Source organism: Lampetra planeri, chromosome 45 (genome assembly GCF_965212315.1).
Source record: "Lampetra planeri chromosome 45, kcLamPlan1.2.h2, whole genome shotgun sequence".
NCBI classification, from domain to species: Eukaryota; Metazoa; Chordata; class Hyperoartia; order Petromyzontiformes; family Petromyzontidae; genus Lampetra; species Lampetra planeri.
Window position 1 is genome coordinate 3,449,121 of NC_136151.1, and position 21,322 is coordinate 3,470,442.

Here is a 21,322-nt window from a genome sequence, read left to right on the forward strand (position 1 = left end):
GACAGAACAGCGGATGCGGGCCCATGTCCTTGACACCAGGACCTACCGTGATGCTGATCTGCCAACTCACCATCGACTTGTCATCTGTAAGATGCGCCTGCCATTCTTTCACTCCGGTGGTGGGTGTACACCCAGGACCCCATTCAAACCCTTAGTGGCCTGGTCTCAGCTAGCTGATGAAAGTTTCAAGCGAGAATTTCATCATCGCTTGCGGCTGGGTTTGGCATCGTCCCATGGGCGAGGTTTAGGACTGTGGCTCATGCAGCTGCAATGGCTGCTTTGGGTACACGGTCCAGACGTCCCCAGAGACCCTGGCTGACAGAGGAGGTGTTCAAGCTGGCTGGGAAAAAGTGACAGGCCCACTCATCGGCTACAGCATCCCACGTCGGAGAATGAGGAGGCTTACCGCAGCCTTCGCTGGGAGGTTCGGAGAGCTGTGAGGCGCTGCAAGGATGGGTGGTGGTCGCGGGTTGCTGAGGAGATGGTCTGCCTCATTGGCCTGTGATCACAAATGCCTCTTTAATTCCATCAAAAAAGTAACCTGCAGTGCTATACCAATTACCATGAGCATTTCTGTGAGCCTGGAAAACATGGGACAAAGTGGGGATGACCCTGCCGAGGCTGCGGTGTCTCAAATATTGGAAGAAGTAGTCACATCCTGTGAGTAGTTGGCTGAGGTGCCATCTGTTGAAGAAGTACTGAAGGCGATCCAGAGCCTGAGACCAGGAAAGGCACCAAGCAGAGATGATCTCCCAAGCGAAATGCTGAGGAAGGGTGGCATTTGTGCACAGACTGCCCTACATGTCATCATAACAACAGTCTGGACCACTGGAGGGGTTCCGCAGGATTGGAAGGATGCCCTGGTGGTCCCCCTCTTTAAGAAGGGGGACCGCACACACTGTAACAACTACAGGTGCATCTCACTCATCAGTGTGCCGGGAAAGGTCATGGCAAGGATTATTCAACATCGCGTTGATAGGCACGCTGAAGAGAGGCTTGCGGAGCCCCAATGCGGTTTTAGGAAAGGGCGGTCCTGCACAGATGCAATATTTTCTGTCCGTCTGCTACAGCAGAGGTGTAGGGAATTCCAACAAGACCTACACCTCTGCTTTATTGACCTGGTCAAAGCCTATTATACCATCAGTAGGCCTGGGCTCTGGATTGTTCTTCGTGCTTTCGGAGTCCCTGACCCTCTGCTCACGATCATTAAGGACCTTCATGATGATGAGTGGGCCCGGGTAAAACTACGTGGCTGGGAGTCGGAGCCATTCCCTGTACACCTTAGGGTGCGACAGAGATGTCCTCTGGCTCCCACATTATTTAACATCTATTTTGACCACGTAGTTTGTGAAGCTTTCAATAGCTGTACCGGAGGAATTTCCATCTGGTACAAATACAATGGGAGGCTGATCGATGCCCGGGTGCGGTCAAGGAATGGATTCCTATTGCTCAACCATGTTATATATGCCGATGACCTGTTAATTGCTGCTCACTCAGAAGAGGAGTTGGAGGCGCTGTTGCAGTTGGAGGCAGTCGCCCTCCAACAACAATGGAGGGCGGAGGAGCGACGCTCACAACAACGAGCGGAGTGCCAGGTGGCTAAAACACAGCAAGTTGGCACAATAGGGAGCACAGGTGGTACATCAGCCAGTCGTCTCAGTCAGTCGACCTGCGGCATCTGGGTCTGCCACGTGACCTCCTGCCAGCGGGCGTTCGACACTTCACGTGGCCTCAAGGTGCACATAGCCTGGCACAAGCGTCGTGGTGATGTCACCGCCACTTAGTGGCGAATGGCGGTTGTTGTTGTTGAGTGAGTTGGTGAGTGAGTGGGTGAGTGAGTGGGGAAGTGTGTGACTGGGTGAGGTGAGTGACTGGGTGAGTGGGTGGGTGAGTGGGTGAGTGAGTGGGTGAGTTAGTGGATGAGTGAGTTAGTGGGTGAGCAAGTGGGTGGGTGGGTGTAGTGGGTGAGTCGGTAGGTGAGTGAGTAGATGGGTGGATGAATGGGTGAGTGAGTGAGTAAGTAGGTGGATGGGTGATTGGGTGAGTGAGTGGATGAGTGATTGAGTGAGTGAGTGGGTGAGTGAGTGAGTGGGTGATTGACTCTCTCTGTCTCTCAGGGCTGTATGGATGCTCTCATCGTGCTGGTTGAATCCCACCGCTCCCTCGTGCTGGGACTCCTCATTGCGGTGCTCGTTGCCCTGGTAACCACACTCACTCACTCAACCACTCACCCACTCTCCCACCCATCCATTCACTCACCCACTCACTCACCTACCCACTCATTCACCCACTCACTCACCTAATGATTCACTCACTCACTCACCCACTAACTTACTCACTACCCACTCACTCGCCCACTCACTTATTCACTCACTCACCCACTCATTCACCCACTCATTTACCCACCCACTCACTCAACGGCTCACTGACCCAGCGGGGTGGGTCATGTCAGCCTTCTCGTGGCCCATCCTGTTATGTGAACAAAGCCTACAACGAAATTCGTAATGAACAACATCGCCACGGAAGCCGTATGTCGCCAGTCAACCTCTGGGTTACAGCAGTTCGTCCATGCCAGGTAAATGTTGAGGGCCTATCCCGAGTGAAGATGAGTGTCCTCGCGAATATTTTTCAGCAAGAAAACATCGCCATCCTTACTATCCAAGAGACACGCGTGGATGAAGGCAGCTCTCTACTGTTGAACATTCCAGGGTACATCCTCACTGCTTCTAAGGACCACGCTAATCACGATCTGGCTACTTACGTCGCGCATCGCATCAAAGACGCAGCGGAAGTTATTCAGATGGACAAAGACTTCACAATTGGGATAATAATCGCCGGTCTCATCGTGTACAATGTCTACAAGCTGCCAGCAACAACCTGGCACTTATCACCATTGCCAGCGGTGCAACATCCCCTGATCTACATAGGCGACTTCAACAGCCATCAGACGAGTCACTAGATTCTGCCAGACAAGCAAAGTGGGCAGCATTGATGGATTCTTTTGACTTCATGCACTCCAGCCGCAGGGCATGGGGGTAACTCCAGAAGCTCAGTGGAGCGGCACCCTAAGAATATCGGACTGTTAAGGCAACTGCTAATGGGATAGCGGCGCAGCTTCTTGGCAATACAGAAACAATAAAAAGTTGAAAACAAAAATGCACAGCAAAACAAGCCACAAAAGATACATTCTCCACCTGTGACAAAAAATCTCCTCTGTCTGCAGCTGTACTTCCAGAAGAAATAGATGCCGCACTGGCGGTAACAAAGGCAGGTAAGGCCGCATGAATAGATGGGATTTACCTGGAATTCCAAAAACACATTGCCACCAGCAAGCTACCAACACTTTGGAGAAAGCTGAAAACATTGCTCTCCGCAAGCCAGAAAACCCTGCTTGATAACCCACACAGCTACAGGCCAATCTCTCTTATTTGTACAGTGTACAATCTACAAGCTACTGGATCGAGTAATGGTAGCTCGACTCTCTCCTCTCTTGGAAGCCACCATATCACCTGATCAGGCAGGTTTTCGGCCACAACGAATCTGTTGTGACCGGGTCCTCGCCTTTACATCACACATCGAAGCCAGCTTTGAGCATTAACAGAAAACAGCGGCTGCTTTTATAGACTTGTCATCTGCATACGACATGGTCTGGCGCCAAGGACTCCTCTTTAAACTAGCCAACACCATAAAGTGTGAAAAAAACGGTTTACCTCATCGCCAGTATGCTAAGCAGCTGACAATTTCGCATCCATCTCGGAAACCAGGTCAGCCACCCACGAACTCTACAAAATGGCCTACCGCAGGGGTCGGTATTAGCACCAGCCCTGTTTAATCTGTACACCAGCAACATGCGGGTCACATTAATCAGCAAGTTAATTTACGCAGACGATCTAGCACTGGTCAGCCTCGCAGCGATACTCAGCACAGCTCAAGACATCTTGAACACCGACCTAAAAGAAATTGGAAGATTATTTTTCATTCCTGGCGACTTAAGCCAAATCCAACCAAGACTGTGTCCTCAGCATTCCATCTCAACAACGCGGAAATAAAAATAACCCTGAATGGCGAGTTTTGTGGTAAAACCATATCCCACGACCCACTCCCAAAATACATTGGAGTACTGCTCATTAAACAGTCCCACTCTCAGGCAACACCTTGAGCAGTTGAGCAACAAGATACAAACCCGCGTGAACATCATCCATAAACTGGCGGGAACTAGTTGGGGCTGTGATGCTCGAACACTACGGACTGAAACGCTCGACCTCGTGTATTCGACGGGAGAGTATTGCTCACCTGTTATGGTACGCAGCGCTCACACTCGAGTTATGGACACACAACTGAACATTGCAATTCGTGCTATCAAAGGTACACTGAAGTTGACACTGACCCGGTGGCTCCCAGTGCTCACCCACATCGCTCCGCCGCAAATCCGTCGTAAAACGGCGGCCGTCGGGGAGTACCAAAAAATTGTCGTCAAGCCGCACCTTCCGATACATCGGGGCATAAACCCAGTGCCGCCTGTTTGCCTAAATCATACCACCACTTCTGGATCACAGCAGCCTCACGCCACGCCACAAATACAAATGAAGGCGAGAGATGGAAGAAAGTCTGGACTGCGGCCGACGTCAAAACTAAACATCTCTTATCCTACCATCGAACCTCCCGGTTTCAACCTTCCACGCCGCCAATGGTCGACCATCAACTGAATTAGGACCGGGCATGGCTGATGCGGCTACCTGATGTACAAATGGCGCATCAAAGATTCGGCGTCCTGCGAGTGTGGCCATCAATTCCAAATCATCGACCACATTGTAAACACTTTGCCGCCGCTGCTGCTGCTACTGTCTTCACTTGTTTAAAGTGGGAATGGACGAGATCCACTCCGTGTCTGAACAGACAATTGAGTGGATCTTAATTCTAGATTTGAAGCTTTTGTGACTGCAATAATTCATACTCTTAGTTTTTTTCGGTAAAGTCACGTAGGTAAAAATAAATAATAATAATAATAATAATAATAAATAAATAATAAGTTTCACTTCATACAGTAATTTTTTGCTGTGACAGTCCCACCTGATGACGGAGACTTGTGTTGCCTCCGAAACGTCGTGATTTATTATTTTATTTCTATTATTATTTCTATTTTTTTTACCTACGTGACTATACCGAAAAAACCTAAGAGTATGAGTAGATCTTGACTTAAAGCTTTCATGACAACAGGAATTCATATTCTTTGGGTCTTTCGGTAAAGTTACGTAGATAGGTTCAAAGAAAATAACAAAAAACTACGACGTTTCGATCGCAACACAAGCGGTCGTCATCAGGATAGGGAAAACAAATTGAAGTTTTTTGTTATTTTCTTTGAACATATCTACGTGACTTTACCGAAAGACCCAAACAATAATAATTGAGTGGATAACAACATTCTAAAAGTACATATTTAATTTGCTGCTATTCATCCATACAAAAGAAGAAGACTCACCCACCCACTCACTCACCCGCTTACTCACTACCCACCCATCCAGCCACTCACCCACCGACTCACCCACCAACTCACCCACCGACTCGCCCACCGACTCGCCCACCGACTCGACCACCGACTCGCCCACCCACTCACCCACCCACTCACCCACCCACCCTGTTTGAGAAGAGCTGGTTTTCTGGAAGGCTTAAGTGCCATGTGACCTGATTCTGCCCCGCCATGGGAATGTGGAATTTCCCCCGCAGCCTCTGTCAGCCCTCACCTCTGGCCTCCTGGCCCGCCACCTTCACGTGCGGGATAAGAAGATCCGCGCCCTGGACGGAGACGGCTTCCCAGCTCCACGCACGGCTCCCATCTAGAGAGAGAGAGACGGGCCTGTGACTCCCTTTGCACTCTCTACACTCTACACTCTCCTGACACTCTCCCCACACTCCTCACTCTCTCCCCACTCTCCTGACACTCTCCCCACACCAGAGGTCTCAAACGGGTTTTGATTCCTTACCCGTACCCGGCCGCACCAGGGTTGCAAATGGGTACCCGTACCCGGCCGGGTACGGGTACCCGTTCCCTACCCGTACCCGTACCCTACCCGAAATGAGTGACAAACGGCTACTCACCAGTGACTCACGGTCTACCCGTACCCGTACCCAGCCGCACCAGGGTCGCAAACGGGTACCCGTACCTGGCCGGGTACGGGTAGCCGGGTATCGGGTAGGGTACGGGTATCGGGTACCCGGTTGCGACCTCTGCCCCACACTCTCCCCTGCTCCATTTTCTCCCTCTCCTGACGCCAGCTTATCTACAGTGCACTTACCAACCACTAGAGGCCGCTGATACACCCTCGGTTTCTTTCACCCACCAACCACTCGAAGCCGCGATAATGCTGCAGTGCACTGTGGGCTCAAGCTCGTTAGCACGAGAAGAGGTTTCTTATTTTTAACCGCTTTTGTGATTTGGTTGCATTTTAAATCGGGTTTATTTTTTGGTTTGCTTAAAAAAATGTTATTTACCGTATAATCATGTGACTATCTGGTGACTTTCCTGGTGACCTCGGGGGTGGAGCTGGTCCAAAGGGGAACGCAGAAGCAGAATCTGTATTTATACTGCAAAATTAATCCGATGAGCTATGAAGCTCTTTGTAACGTTCAGAAGGGGCACGAGGTAAATTATGTTGATTCACTCTTCAACACACCGGTGGGCTAAAGTAGTGAATTTTTTGTCGTTTGTAAACGTGACACATTTTTACTATTTGGCCGTGTCGGGTGGTGGAGGGTTGGTTACGACACATTTATAAATGACGCGATCTAACCCAAAAACATTTATTATGATTAATATTGGTCGCGAAAGCCTACATGTTAAACTGAGGTAAGAACGTTACAACAACAAACAGTACAAAAACATGATAGTCGTGAAAGTCCCTGGAAAGTCCTTGGAAAGTCTCTTTTAAAGTAATAGTTGTTTTCTTCTCTAGGGCTGTGTAAATCTTAATGCAATATCGAGGCCTTCACGGGAACCACAGCAGGGCAGCCTTCTTCAACCATGGATCGAGATCTGTTGCCAAAGCTTCGTGGTTAAGGGCCGCCACCACCACCCGGCGCAGGATGACAGAGACAGGAAGACGCACAGAGAGAGACAGCGAGAGACGGAGACACACAGGGAAAGATTGACAGAGTGAGAGAGATACAGAGACAGACATAACGAGAAAGAGAGAATGTAAGACAGAGAAAATATTTAATTGAAAATCCGGTTGGAAGTGGTGGTTGAATTGAGGATATGAATCATGGCTCAACAGTAAATCCTTGGCAAACAAAAATGTTTGAAATATATTGTTTTTTCTGTCAAGATGTCTCGTTGAACTCTCCCAACGTTTGCCAGACGTCTGCCCCATGCATGTGGTCTGTCTGCCTGTGTCTATAACCCAAAATAAACTTTAAAAAATATGATTGATGTGATGAGTCCGTGTGCTATGTTTTATAATCGAGATACTAGCATGCAATCGACGTGTACGTATCATGGGATACCTTTCGCCAGTGTAGTGTTGTGGATTCTTGAGACGTCGGATACGAGTCTTGGAGGCAACACTTTATTCAACACAATGTTCGGCAGTACAACCCGGCACCCTCAGGGCAACGGCCCTACTATAACTCTTGCCTAGGAAGGTACTGCCTTGGGGCTAACGTGCCCTATACGGGACTGCTACTCTAGGTCATCCGGCTATGGGTGCCTAGGGGAGGCTAATCGAACCCGATCTAGCCAGGGGTGCGGGTTCCAACCACTGGCCCACTCAGACCCGGCCCTTACAAGGATATCGGGCCGGGGGTTCCCAGGGTCTCACCACAGAGCCACACAGAGTCCCGGCCCTGACAAGGGCAGTGGGGCTGGGGGTCCCAGGGTCCTATCTGTCCAGTCTTCCTGATTCTGTCTTCAACTGGCCCCGAGCCTGTAGAGAGGTCCCGCTTATATACACACCTCCCAACTAAGGGGTGGGGTCCTGAGGGAGGGGCCCCGGGGGATCCCAGGACACCCCACAGGCCCCTCCTGCTCCGGGGCTAGGGATATGTGACTGCCCCTGCTGGACTGTGTCATCCTCTACAGGTGAGTGTACACAGTTCGTATGTGTCGCTACGCGTAGCCCATACAGGCCCCTACACCAGTATCACAGTATAAAGGAGCTCCGACGAGTTACATGGGTCTTCTTGGTTCTTTCGGTAAAGTCACGTAGAAGGGAAATAAAAATAAAACATAACGCAAGCAGCAGGACGACTGCTTGCGTTGTGGCCAAAATGTCGTGAGAATTGTATTTTATTATGTTTTTATTTTATTATTTCCCTTCTACGTGACTTTACCGAAAGAACCAAGAAGATGAATCCCTGCAGTTACGAAAGCTTTAAATCGAGAGTTACATGGGGTTTTCACAACTCGTAACGGGGAACAGCTTCAGCGGCGCTATACAACTCTTGGTCTTCGTCCCGGGTAAGTGTGCCTCCTGCCCGCGACGCTTCCCTTTTATTATATCTCCCTCTCGGTCCTTAATTCATAACCACCTGTGTTATCTAGCTACGCCATCCTCTCACTAATTATCCCTTCACGTGTCTACTCTACACCACCCTCTCACTCATTATCCCTTCATCACCTGTTTCTATTTTCTCTCCGCACCTGTGTTTTTATTTTAAAAATTTTTAGTAGCTAGCTCTATGTAACGTTTCTACATTTAGTATGAAAACGTATTTTCATCTTTCTGGCAATAAAACAGGTGTTAAAATGTTCAAACACGAACTAGATTACTTTACCTATTTCAAGGAATCAAGTGACTGCATTAACCACCCACGGTACTTGTGGTGAACATGAAAACTAAACATGCTCTGATAATATATCCGCATTATCTTTGGTATCTATGTTGGTGTTTTAACATTTTAACACCTGTTTTATTGCCAGAAAGGGTAAAACATTTTTTTTCAGACTTATACGTTTCAAACTTGATTTGAAGCTTTCGTGATTGCAGGAATTGTTCTTTGGTTCTTTCGGTAAAGTCACGTAGAAAGAAAATAAATTAAATAATAGCATACGACGTTTCGATTGCAACACAAGCAATCATCATCAGGTACAAATGAAAGAGAAAACAAACCTAGTAAACTTAGAAATGTAATGCAATACAACACAGAGAGTCGGCTACCATAACAGTCAACACCCTACCTGGTTGATTATGTTCTTCCAAAGATTGCAAAATTTGAGAGAGAGACAAAACACAGTCACGGAGAGGCTGCTGGTTGTAATCACCCACTCACCCAAACACTCAATCGCCCACTCACCCACCTACTCACCCACCCACCTACTCAACCACCCACCTACTCAACCACCCATCTATTCACCAGTATTGGCAGAGTAGCCTCTGATGCTGGGTGCCAGTCTCTCTACACCGCCACATAATATTGGTCGCGAAAGCCTCCTCCTGCTACGACTGACACTACTATCACTAACCACCTATTGAAGTGGATCACGATGTGTGAGGAGCTTACACATCCTCGATGGATCTGGACACAAGGTGCGCTCCAGCCTGAAAGAGTTAAGGGCTGCTGCGGGTATGGCCTGGTCACGTAGACCCCGCATGGCCTGCCTTCTGGAGCCTGCGTCTTGTCAGTGCTAAGGGCCCCCAGTGAGGCCACTGGCGGTCCCCTGTTGGGCCTTAGTGCAGTCACAAACCCGACAATACACAAATCCCATTGCCAACCACGGTTTGTTTGACCGACCGCGGTTTCCAGTATGCCCGCTGAAATAAATATGTCCCATCATTTAACGAATCCAAAACCTTGGTTGTTGAAAAGGTGTGAGAAGATTGTATTATTCATAATAAAGGTGTTTTGGTTAGATTGCGTTATTTATAAATGTGTCGTAACCCTCCACCACCCGACACGACCAAACAGTAAATGTAATGATGTTGATTCACTCTTCAACACAACGGTGGGCTAAAGTAGTGAACGATTTGTCCTTTGTAAACGTGACACATTTTTTACTTTCATCTTCTTGGTTCTTTCGGTAAAGTCACGTAGAAGGGAAATAATAAAATAATAAAAATAAAAAATAAAATACAATTCTCAGAAATACAGAATTGTATTTTATTATGTTTTATTTTTATTATTTTATTATTTCCCTTCTACGTGACTTTACCGAAAGAACCAAGAAGATGAATCCCTGCAGTCACGAAAGCTTTAAATCGAAACATTTTTTACTGATTGGCCGTATCGGGTGGTGGAGGGTTACGACACATTTATAAATAACGCGATCTAACCCAAAAACCTTTATTTTGAATAATATTGGTCGTGAAAGCCTACGTGTTAAACAGATTGTATTATCGTCTGCAGCGTGCGTTTGTGTTAACTTCCACCCAGTGCCGGATTAAGCTAGCGCGGGGCCTGTAGCCAATCTTATAAAGGGACCCTAAATTAACGTCAAAAACACGTACATATTAAAACACAAATTTTTAACTTGCACAGTAAAGTAATTGTCTATTTTCATTTGCTATACAGCCAGGTAATACGATAAATCGCTAACCTTAAACACCCAGTCGTTCGTAAAAGTCGAATGTGGTATAGTACTATAGTAATAGGGGGCCGTCCATAAATGACATCACGCACCTAGGGGGGAGGGGGGTCAGACATTTGTGACGATGTGTGACAAGGGGGGGGGGGGTGGTTGAGAAATGTGACGTCACATCAAAATGCACAACTTTGAATAAATATAGACAACACGTTCTACATAATTAAATATACTTTTTAATAAATGTTTTCTCCTATAACATCAGAGTGCAGCGCCACATTAAATACGCACTACAATGACAATAGTTTAAAGCGATTTGAAAGCATGTTTCAATTTCAAAATGGAAATATGATTGGGGGGGGGCAGAGCTTTGTGACGTCATATTTGAGGGGGGGGGGGGAGTCTGACTTTTTGTGACGCCGTGTGACGAAGGGGGGGTGGGTCAAAAATCGTCCAAAATCGCGTGACGTCATTTATGGACAGCCCCTAGAGCAAGTGCAGAATCACTGAATCGGAATTGATAGCTTGAAAGCATTTAGCGTGGGGCCCTTGAAAGTGTGGCGCCCGTAGCATTAGTAGCTACTTTTGCTACTGAGATCATCTGCTTCCACCATCAAAAGCCCCCGGATCCTCCCCCAATCCTCTCCTCCCTCTTTCTTTCCCGCTCTTTTTCTCTCCATCCAATCGCTTCTCTCCTCTCGTCCCTCGTCACGCCCCCCTCCTCGTCTCCCATTTGCTGCGCGATCCTTGCGCGTCGGTAGGTACGTTATGACGTCACTCGTCTCTCTTCCACCAATGGCGTGGGAGCTTATTCGTAGGTGCGCTCGTTTCGGCCAATAGGGAGCCACGTTTCTCGACGGCGCCGGAGGTCCACACAATGCTCGCGACGTCTCCGTGTGGGCAGGTAAGTGCCAGATGGAGCTAAGTGCGGGGCCTGTAGCAAATGTTATGAAGGGGCCCTAAATTAATTAATAAAACATAAATATGAAAACACATCTTTTTTACTTGCATAGTAAAGTAATTGTATTTTTTCATTTTCTGTACAGCCAGATAATACGACAAATCGCTAACCTTAAACACCCAGTCCTTCATAAAAGTTGAAGGCGGTATAGTACTATAGTAATAGAGCAAGTGCAGAATCGCTGAAGCGGGATTGATAGCTTGAAAACACCATGGGAACCTCATTTGCCAGTAAAAATATGATAATTGGTTTTTTACCCTTCTATCTGGCAATAAAACTGACACCTTTTTACAAGAAGTCATGTTTGCATAGACCAGATTACGCCAAAAGGCGCCATCTGGTCCAACCCATGTGAGACTAGGCTCTAAGGAAAGCTGTCTCGGGTGTGGACCAATCAACTTCAAGGACAGTGCACATTATCAGAGTTATGTTTTTTGTTTGCATTATGTCTATGCAAACATGACTCCTTGTAAAAAGGTGTCAGTTTTGTTGCCAGATAGAAGGGTAAAATAACAATTATCAGCTTGAAAGCATTTAGCGTGGGGCCCTTGAAAGTGCGGGGCCCGTAGCATATGTCGCTACTTTTGCTGCTAGGGGGCCGTCCATTTTGGCCGATTTTTGACCCTCCCCCCCCTCGTCACACGGCGTCAAAAAAAGTCAGACCCCCCCCTCAAATATGACGTCACAAAGCTCTGCCCCCCCCCCCCCCAAAAAAACACACATTTCCATTTTTTAAATAAAACATACTTCAAATCACTTTAAACTATTGTCATTGTAGTGCGTATTTAATGTGGCGCTGCACTCTGATGTTGTAGGAGAAAACACGTATTAACAAGTAAACCCGTAAAAACTAAGTTTTTCACTATAAATCCTTTATATGCGTGGCATCGGGGCGGCTAGAGTCCTCTCGTCCTCTGGCTTGAGATGGCTGCCACCTATGGGTCAGATGATTGTCTGGCAGCATTAAACAATTGGTAATTAAATATTTAAAAAAATTCCCTAAACTGTAACATTTTTTTATTTTTTTTCACGAAAATGCATTGTCACGCACAACGAGTTTGTGCGCAAAATGTCAGCTCGATTGGATCACGGGAAGTGGGTTAAAAAACGACCGAAAGATTTGCACGGTCCTAAGCAAGCAAGCGAACTTAATAGAAAGGATTTAAAAAGGCGTTGGAAAGCTGAAATTTAGCATTAAATTCACTTAAAAATATTCAACGTCTAACTAAAACTGCAGATGTTCAGAATATTATTTTGAAATTCTCTTATAATTATAAAATATTGAAAGTAATTATAACTATAACAAAATACTTGAAACTTTGTAGTAGAACGAAGCAAAATGAATGAAAAGCCCTGGTAGAATCATTAGAATCAAAATGTTTAATAACAGTCATTCAAAAATTTTACTAAATGTATGCTTCTCCATTCTCCCATGAAGAAGCAAAATGCTCCTTCATGGAATAAATAAAAGGTGAACTTAGTAAATTTAAATAATCAAATAGTTAATAATGAAAATTAATCAAAATTAGTGTTGTTATAACAACTCTATTTAATTAGTATTTATTTAAAGTTGCGCATTTTGATGTGACGTCACATTTCTCAAACCCTCCACCCCTCGTCACACATCGTCACAAATGTCTGACCTCCCCCCCTCGGTGCGTGACGTCATTTATGGATGGCCCCTGGGCGTTACAAACACGGGGGTTGAAACGTTATTGGAATCGTGAGTTTTGCCTGCATGGTATATGTATGTGCATGTACGTTGAACTTCTTTCGTACCGTAAGTAGCCAACCGTGCGAATCGGATCTTTTGTACAGTGAGGGAAAAAAGTATTTGATCCCCTGCTGATTTTGTACGTTTGCCCACTGACAAAGAAAGTATCAGTCTATAATTTTAATGGTAGGTTTATTTGAACAGTGAGAGACAGAATAACAACAAATACTTTTCTCCCTCACTGTATAGTGTAGTGTATAGTAGTGTATATTGTACAGTGTATAGTGGTGTGTATTGTACAGTGTAGTGTTTAATAGTGTGTATTGTATAGTTTAGTGTACAGTAGTGTGTATTGTACAGTGTAGTGTTAGTAATTTTTGTATTGTGTAGTGTAGTATATACTAGTCTGTATTGTAGTGTATTGTACAGTGTATCTATGTATGTTGAACCTCTGGCACCGTACATAGCCAACCATATTAATCGGAGGTGCATATCCATGCCGCAGGCTGCTAAGAATCTCGAGAGAGATAAGAGAGATGCACACACATATATGCACACGCGCGCACACGCACGTGGGATTCATTTTCAAACACAGGGCCTCTTAATTCACGGGGAATATAAACAAGCTAAGATGGAACAGATGGTGTGTGTGTGCATCTCTCATACAGGCACAGACAGGGACAAATACAATAGACTCGATTATCTGCGTGCAGTTTTTCCGATTTGTGGATTAACCATGCACCTGAGATTTTGACATGTATATAATTAATGGATTTTCCCTTAAGCCATAATTAATAGTATAAAAACAGTTACACATTGTTGTTCTTGGAAATCTTCTTGGTTCTTTCGGTAAAGTCACGTAGAAGGGAAGTAATAAAATAATAAAAATAAAACATAATAAAACAATTCTCACGACGTTTCGGCTACAACGCAAGCAGCCGTCTTCAGGTGAAGAATGAGACACTGCCAAGCTAGGAGCTTATATATAAGCTGAGTTGGAGGTGGAAGAAGAAGAGAGCCTTAACAAAAGAATGTGCATATCAAGAGGAATTTAGCATATTCATGGGAAATGCGTAGGAGGTGGGCGGGGGGGTTTTCAAAGTCATATTATGCCCATGCATTATGCAGGATCAGCAGCACCAAAGGGAGGGGGGGTAGCATTAACAAAGGGAGGGCATGTTAAAAGTATGTAGAAGCAATGAAACATGTGAATGGGAAAACGGTGGCAGGAGATCCGCAGCGGAGCAAATAATGCATTCCCTGTGGAGAACACAAGATACACAGTTAATGCCAGTGAGTGGACTGCGGTCTGAAAGTCACCATGAACGTGAACAACAATCAGTTAAGATCCGAAGTGGTTTATTACGTCCTTCCAATGATTGCTGAGCCAGAATCCATCTTCTCGGTTGAAATTGTCTCTGTTTGTAAATGTGGATCGCCTCATGAACGAATCTCTCATGGTAGCCAGATGGCTTGCAGAGAACCTCTGTCTTGGAGAAGTCAATGTCATGTGAACCCACTGAATTGTAACAGTGATCTCCCACGGCTGAGGTGTTTGTCCTACCGTGTTTCAGGTCAGCTTTATGTTCACAGACAGAGGTTCTCTGCAAGCCATCTGGCTACCATGAGAGATTCGTTCATGAGGCGATCCACATATACAAACACAGAGACAATTTCAACCGAGAAGATGGATTCTGGCTCAGCAATCATTGGAAGGACGTAATAAACCACTTCGGATCTTAACTGATTGTTGTTCACGTTTATGGTGACTTTCAGACCGCAGTCCACTCACTGGCATTAACTGTGTATCTTGTGTTCTCCACAAGGAATGCATTATTTGCACCGCTGCGGATCTCCTGCCACCGTTTTCCCATTCACATGTTTCATTGCTTCTACATACTTTTAACATGTCCTCCCTTTGTTAATGCTATCCCCCCCTCCCTTTGGTGCTGCTGATCCTGCATAATGCATGGGCATAATATGACTTTGAAAACCCCCCCGCCCACCTCTTACGCATTTCCCATGAATATGCTAAATTCCTCTTGATATACACATTCTTTTGTTAAGGCTCTCTTCTTCTTCCACCTTCAACTCAGCTTATATATAAGCTCCTAGCTTGGCAGTGTCTCATTCTTCACCTGAAGACGGCTGCTTGCGTTGTAGCCGAAACGTCGTGAGAATTGTTTTATTATGTTTTATTTTTATTATTTTATTACTTCCCTTCTACGTGACTTTACCGAAAGAACCAAGAAGATGAATCCCTGCAGTCACGAAAGCTTTAAATCGAAATGTTCTTGGAAATGTTTATTACAAGTCACATGCTTAAACCGAACAAATGTGTCTCCGGTTAATCAGAAATCCACGTGATCGCCACCACAATTCAGTCGTTGCAATTTCTTTACAACAGTGGGCGAAGTTTCATTGATTTTGATTGGCGTGGCTCTGCTGTCCACTGAGTGGGCAGGATTCTTCACTGAGAATGCGCCTCATTGATTGGTCGATCGTTAGTATTCGTTCTAAATCAAGAGTATCACTCGAAATCGCCAGTTGTGCTTAATTTTTCGTGATTTATCCTTCATCTTTATTTAGTTTGATTTTTCATTTACGACACTGTGCGATGGCAGAGAAACGGAAGTGCTATTGTTTTAACTTGAAATCAGATGGCAGTTCCGTGAAACAAAATCAATACATTCTTTACCACAAATACGTCTTTTGTTCATGAACAAACGAAATTTTCCTAACTTAAACATAATTCATACCTATTTTAGTGGTTTTTGGCATAGAGAGACCCGCGGAAAATGGTTATATTCTTGGATTATCCCTGACGTTTGAATTGTCCGCGGCCATCCGCCACCGTCATTAGCGTGGATAATCGAGAGTCCGACTGTATATGAGAACGTTTCTAGACAACTCATTGACCACACACAGGCTGAATACCTGCTACATAAGCAGCAACATTGGTTCAGCACAAGCAACAACACTGTGGACCGGGTTTCAACATTCAGTCTCTCGTCATCAGCAGCAGCAGCAGCAGCAGAGTCAGCCTTTGCTTGAACAAATGTTGGTGAACTGCCCAGATGTTTATAGGCAAGGGCCGGTTTCAACATTCAGTGTCTCATCAGCAGCAGACTCATGATTTAGCTTGAACAAATGCTAGTGAACTGCCCAGATGTTGTATAGGCAAGATGTGTTTGGTGGGTGGGTCCACAATGGCCGTGTCAGTGGGTGGGTTCACGATGGCCATATTGGTGGGTGGGTTTTACGATGGCCGTGTTGGTGGGTGGGGTTCACGATGGCCATGTCGGTGGGTGGGTTTTTCCATGGCTGTGTCGTTGGGCGGGTTCACGATGGTTGTATCGGTGGGTGGGGTTCACGATGGTCATGTCACTGGGTGGGGTTCACGATGGCCGTGTTGGTGGGTGGGGTTCACAATGGCCGTGTCACTGAGTGAGGTTCACGATGGCCGTGTTGGTGGGTGGGTTCACGATGGCCGTGTCACTGGGTGGGGTTCACAATGGCCGTGTCGGTGGGTGGGTTCACGATGGCCATGTCGGCTGGTGGTATCGCAATGGCTGAAAATGTAATTTTCTGACAGAGCTCCCACGACGTAGAGAAAAACGTCGGACATCAGAGAGAGGCAGCCAAGGCAACTACATCGCCAGGTGTACAGAATGTCATGGGTTCGATCCCCATCCTGATGCCTACTATATATTTGAAGTTTGCATGTTCGCCCCATGGTCACAGGGATTTTTCTCCGGGTCCTTCGGTACTTCTGTAATAAAGGACTTCGCCGCGCACTGCTTGGTCTCCGTCACTCTTTATTCGGGTTAACACCCGCACCCCGCTGGTCCCGACACCGGTCCAGCTGCTCCTCGCGACGCGCCCCGCACGCGCTCTTCCGTAAGTCTTTCGCGCTCCCGCCCGCTCCGCACACCGCTGACCGACGGTGTGCTGAAGCTCCTGCAGCCACGTGGCTGATGGCGCGGATCCCCTCCGGCCACCCAACGTGGTCCCGTTTCTACACTCCAACAACTGACCCGGGGCCCTTCCGGGCTCCCCCCCCTATATCCCCTTCACCACGTGACCCTGTCTCCTCCCTCACACCACGTGCAATCGAACCTTCCAGATCTCGCCCCTCCATCGCGCCCTGCTGGCTCCGCCCCTAGGTTCCGCCCCCACTCACCTCGCTTCCGATTGGACCCGAGGTGATCGGGGACCTTCACATACGCCCCCATACTGGCTCCGCCCCCCAATACCCCGGGCCGTATGATTGGCCCATAGGCCATCCGCGAACCCCGCTTACGCTCGCATTACACTTCCTTCGACATTTATATTCAACATCACGCGTTTAGAATTTCCACACCATGATGACGATAAGCCACTTTGTTGAGCTATCATTTATGATGGCTAAGTCGCTTCTGAACAAGAGCTACATAGCCTGGTAAAATACAAAGTTAAGTTTAGTTTGGGTGTGACTCGATACACCCCCAGTGCCCTGGGGTGCACACTCATAGAGCTATGTAGCCGAGTGTGGGCATTACTACCTGGTAAAATAAAAAAATAATTATCCAGAAGTGGCTCCCCTCCCCCCACCATCTCAGCACAGCTACTTGAGGTTGGAGCCGCCATTCCCTCCTCCTGCACCCCTCCTCCCTCCATCTCCTCTTCCTCCTTACATTCCCCTCCCCCACCTCCTCCCCCATCCCCCACCTTCCCCAACCACATCTCAGCACAGGTATTCAAGGTTGGAACCGTCACTCCTCGCGCTGAGCCCCGAGGTGACGCTCGTGCAGGTGCTCAGCAGCCGGCTCCTCTCCCCCGCCCCTCCGCTGCCTTCCCTCCCATCCCTCCTCCCCCCCCGCCGCCCACCCCGAACGTCCCTGTGCTCCCGTCTGGCAGGCCGCAGGGACTCAAAGCGCACGTACGACTCCTTGGTAAGCTCCTCCTCGCGGCCACAGGACGCCGACGGGCCACCGCGCTCCCAGCACAGCCGGAACGACGACGGACGGCCTCCTCCTCCAGCTCCTCCAGCTCCTCCACCTACTCCACCACCTCCTCCTTGGCGTGAGGAGGAGGAGGACAACGACGAGGAGGAGGAAGAGGAGGAGAAGAAGAGGAAGGAGGAGGAGCGGCGGTTGAGGCGAGCACAGGCTACAGCCGCGGCCGCCAGGAGGGCGGCGGCGACCAGGAGGGTGGCGCATGCGGCCAACGTGGCCCACGCCGACTCGTCGCCGCCACCGCCGCGAGGGCCCTCCTCAGGGAGGTTATCGTCACCACCACTGGGGCCCTCCGGCTGCTGCCGTCCGGGGTCTCCTTTGGGTGGCCTCCGTTGGTCGTCGCCACCGCCGCCTCCACCCTGGCTCCTCCCCTCCGTCGTCGCTGGCTTCCCATCGTTTAATTCTTCTTCGTTGTTGTCACTATTGTTATTGGGAGGAGTGCTGATACCACCACCGCTACCAACAGTGCTACCACCACGACCACTGCCACCACCGGGCACCTCCTCCTGCCCCCGACTTCCATCTGCCTCCCCGCGATTTCCCGCCGTTTCCTCCGGACTCCTCTCTCCTCGCTCGTCCCGCTCCATTCCAGTCCTTCCTCCTTCCTTCTCTCCTTCCTTCGCTCCGTCCCCAACTCCCGGTCTTATACCCTTGGTACCATTTCCCTTGCTACCAATCCCCGTGCTACTGATCTCCTTGCTACCAATCCCCGTGCTATTGATCCCCTTGCTGCCACCGATGATCCCCTTCTCCTCTCCTGCCAGAAAGGCGACACACGAAGAATCTCCTCCACGCACCCTCTCGGCCCCCTCGTTCTCGCCACCCGGGGGGCTCCAGGGCCTGATGCAGGCCTCGTATGCCTCGCCCGGGGCCAGGCCTCGGAGGAGCAGGCGGGAAACCTCCTCAGGGTCACCGCCAGAGGAGGAGGGGCCGGGGAGCCAGGCGACATCCCGGGGTGCCGAGTCGCCCCAGCTCAGCGACACTGCCCAACCAAGGCGGTTGGACCAGGAGCGGGCCGATGGAGCAGCTTGGCGGGAGCCCGCCGTCAGGAAGTCGCCAACGTTCACTTCCTGCGTGGTGACAGCAGAGTGGGACAGGGGGGGGGGGGGGGGGTCGTGGAGGTGGTGGTAGAGATGGTGGCGGTAGTGATGGTGGTGGTATGGTGGGGGAGGTAGTCATGGAGGTGGTGGTGCAGGAGGTGGTGGAGGTGGTGGTAGTGGTAGAGATGATGGAGGTAGTGATGGTGGTATGGTGGGGGAAGTAGTAATGGAGGTGGTGGTGCAGGAGGTGGTGGAGGTGGTGGTAGTGATGGTAGTGGTAGTGCGGGTGGTGGAGGTAGTGGAGGGATGCAGGCAAAGCCGATGAGTCAGACGCTTTCTATGACCTCCTGTCACAGGTGCTGGCTAAAGTGGCCACTCGGGACAGAGTCATCTTGTTGGGTGACTTCAATGCCCGAGTTGGTCATGATGCTGGCACCTGGTCTGGAGTGATTGGAAGGCATGGGCCAGATCAGCTCAATAATAACGGTAGGAGGCTGCTAGATTTTTGTGCAGCCCATGGGCTTGTAATTACCAACACGCTCTTCCGGCATCGGCGCATCCACACAACATCATGGATACATGCCGGGTCCAAGCAAGAACATCTGCTGGACTACATAGTGACGGACCAGCGGATGCGAGCCCATGTCCTTGACACCAGGACCTACCGTGGAGCTGATCTGACCTCTGACCATCGACTAGTCATCTGTAAGATGCGCCTGCCATTCTTCCACTCCGGTGGTGGGTGTACACCCAGGACCCCATTCCAACCAAAAGTGGCCTGGTCTCAGCTAGCTGATGAAAGTTGCAAGCGAGAATTTCATCATTGCTTGCAGCTGGGGTTGGCATCGTCCCCCACTCCACCTGATGTCGAGGGTAAATGGGCGAGGTTTAAGACTGTGACTCATGCAGCTGCAATGGCTGCTTTGGGTACGCGGTCCAGACCTCCCCAGAAACCCTGGCTGACGGAGGTGTTCAGGTTAATGGAGAAAAAGCGGCAGGCGCACTCTCATCGCCTACAGCATCCCACGTCAGAGAATGAGGAGGTTTACCGCAGCCTTCGCTCGGAGGTTCGGAGAGCCGTGAGGCGCTGTAAGGATGGGTGGTGGTCGCGGGTTGCTGAGGAGATGGAGTCTGCCTCAGTGGCCCGCGATCACAAATCACTATTTAACTCCATCAAAAAAGTAACCTGCAGCGCCACACCTATTACCATCATTAGAGGAAAAAACGGTGTTCCAATCTCCGACCCCCAGGAACAGGTTTGCAGATTTGCTGAGCATTTCTGTGAGGTCCTGGGGGAGGGAAAATCTCTCAGCCAGGAAAACATCATGGCACAAAGTGGGGATAACCCTGCTGAGGCTGCGGTGCCTCAAATATTGGAAGAGGTCACCCCCTGTGAGTGGCTGGCTGAGGTGCCAGCTGTTGAGGAAGTACTGAGGGCGATCCGGAGTCTGAGACCAGGGAAGGCACCGGGCAGAGATGATCTCCCAAGCGAAATGCTGAGGGAGGGTGGCGTTTGTGCACAGACTGCCCTACATGACATCATAACAACAGTCTGGACCACTGGACGGGTTCCGCAGGACTGGAAGGATGCCCTGGTGGTCCCCCTCTTTAAGAAGGGGGACCGTACCGACTGTAACAACTACAGGGGCATCTCACTCCTCAGTGTGCCGGGTAAGGTCCTGGCAAGGATTATTCAACATCGCCTTGCTAGGCACGCTGAGGAGAGGCTTGCGGAGCCCCAATGCGGTTTCAGGAAAGGGCGGTCCTGCACAGATGCCATATTTTCTGTCCGTCTGCTACAGCAGAGGTATAGGGAATTCCAAAAAGACCTACATCTCTGCTTTATTGACCTGGTCAAGGCCTATGATACCATCAGTAGGACTGGGCTCTGGGTTGTTCTTCGTGCTTTCGGAGTCCCTGACCCTCTGCTCACGATTATTAAGGACCTTCATGATGGTGAGCGGGCCCGGGTAAAACTACGTGGCCGGGAGTCGGAGCCTTTCCCTGTACACCTTGGGGTGCGACAGGGATGTCCTCTGGCTCCCACATTATTTAACATCTATTTCGACTGCGTAGTTCGTGAAGCCTTCAATAGCT

The 21,322-nt window shown here is 48.8% G+C and overlaps 2 protein-coding genes across 2 annotated transcripts in view; both read left to right on the top strand.

Annotated features, from left to right (window-relative positions):
- LOC144733007 (tetraspanin-1-like) overlaps positions 1-7,426 on the top strand; it is a 32,362-nt gene extending 24,936 nt beyond the window's left edge. The window contains exons 10-11 of the mRNA XM_078614712.1: positions 2,118-2,201; positions 5,725-7,426. Of these exons, the coding sequence (XP_078470838.1) occupies positions 2,118-2,201; positions 5,725-5,838 (198 nt within the window). The 3' untranslated portion in view covers positions 5,839-7,426. The remainder of the gene's footprint in view (positions 1-2,117; positions 2,202-5,724) is intronic.
- A 5,747-nt stretch (positions 7,427-13,173) lies between these two features.
- Positions 13,174-21,322, top strand: part of RGR (retinal G protein coupled receptor) — a 60,018-nt gene continuing 51,869 nt past the window's right edge. Inside the window, exon 1 of the mRNA XM_078614714.1 lies at positions 13,174-13,254. The gene's annotated coding sequence lies outside the window, so the exon portion shown is untranslated. The remainder of the gene's footprint in view (positions 13,255-21,322) is intronic.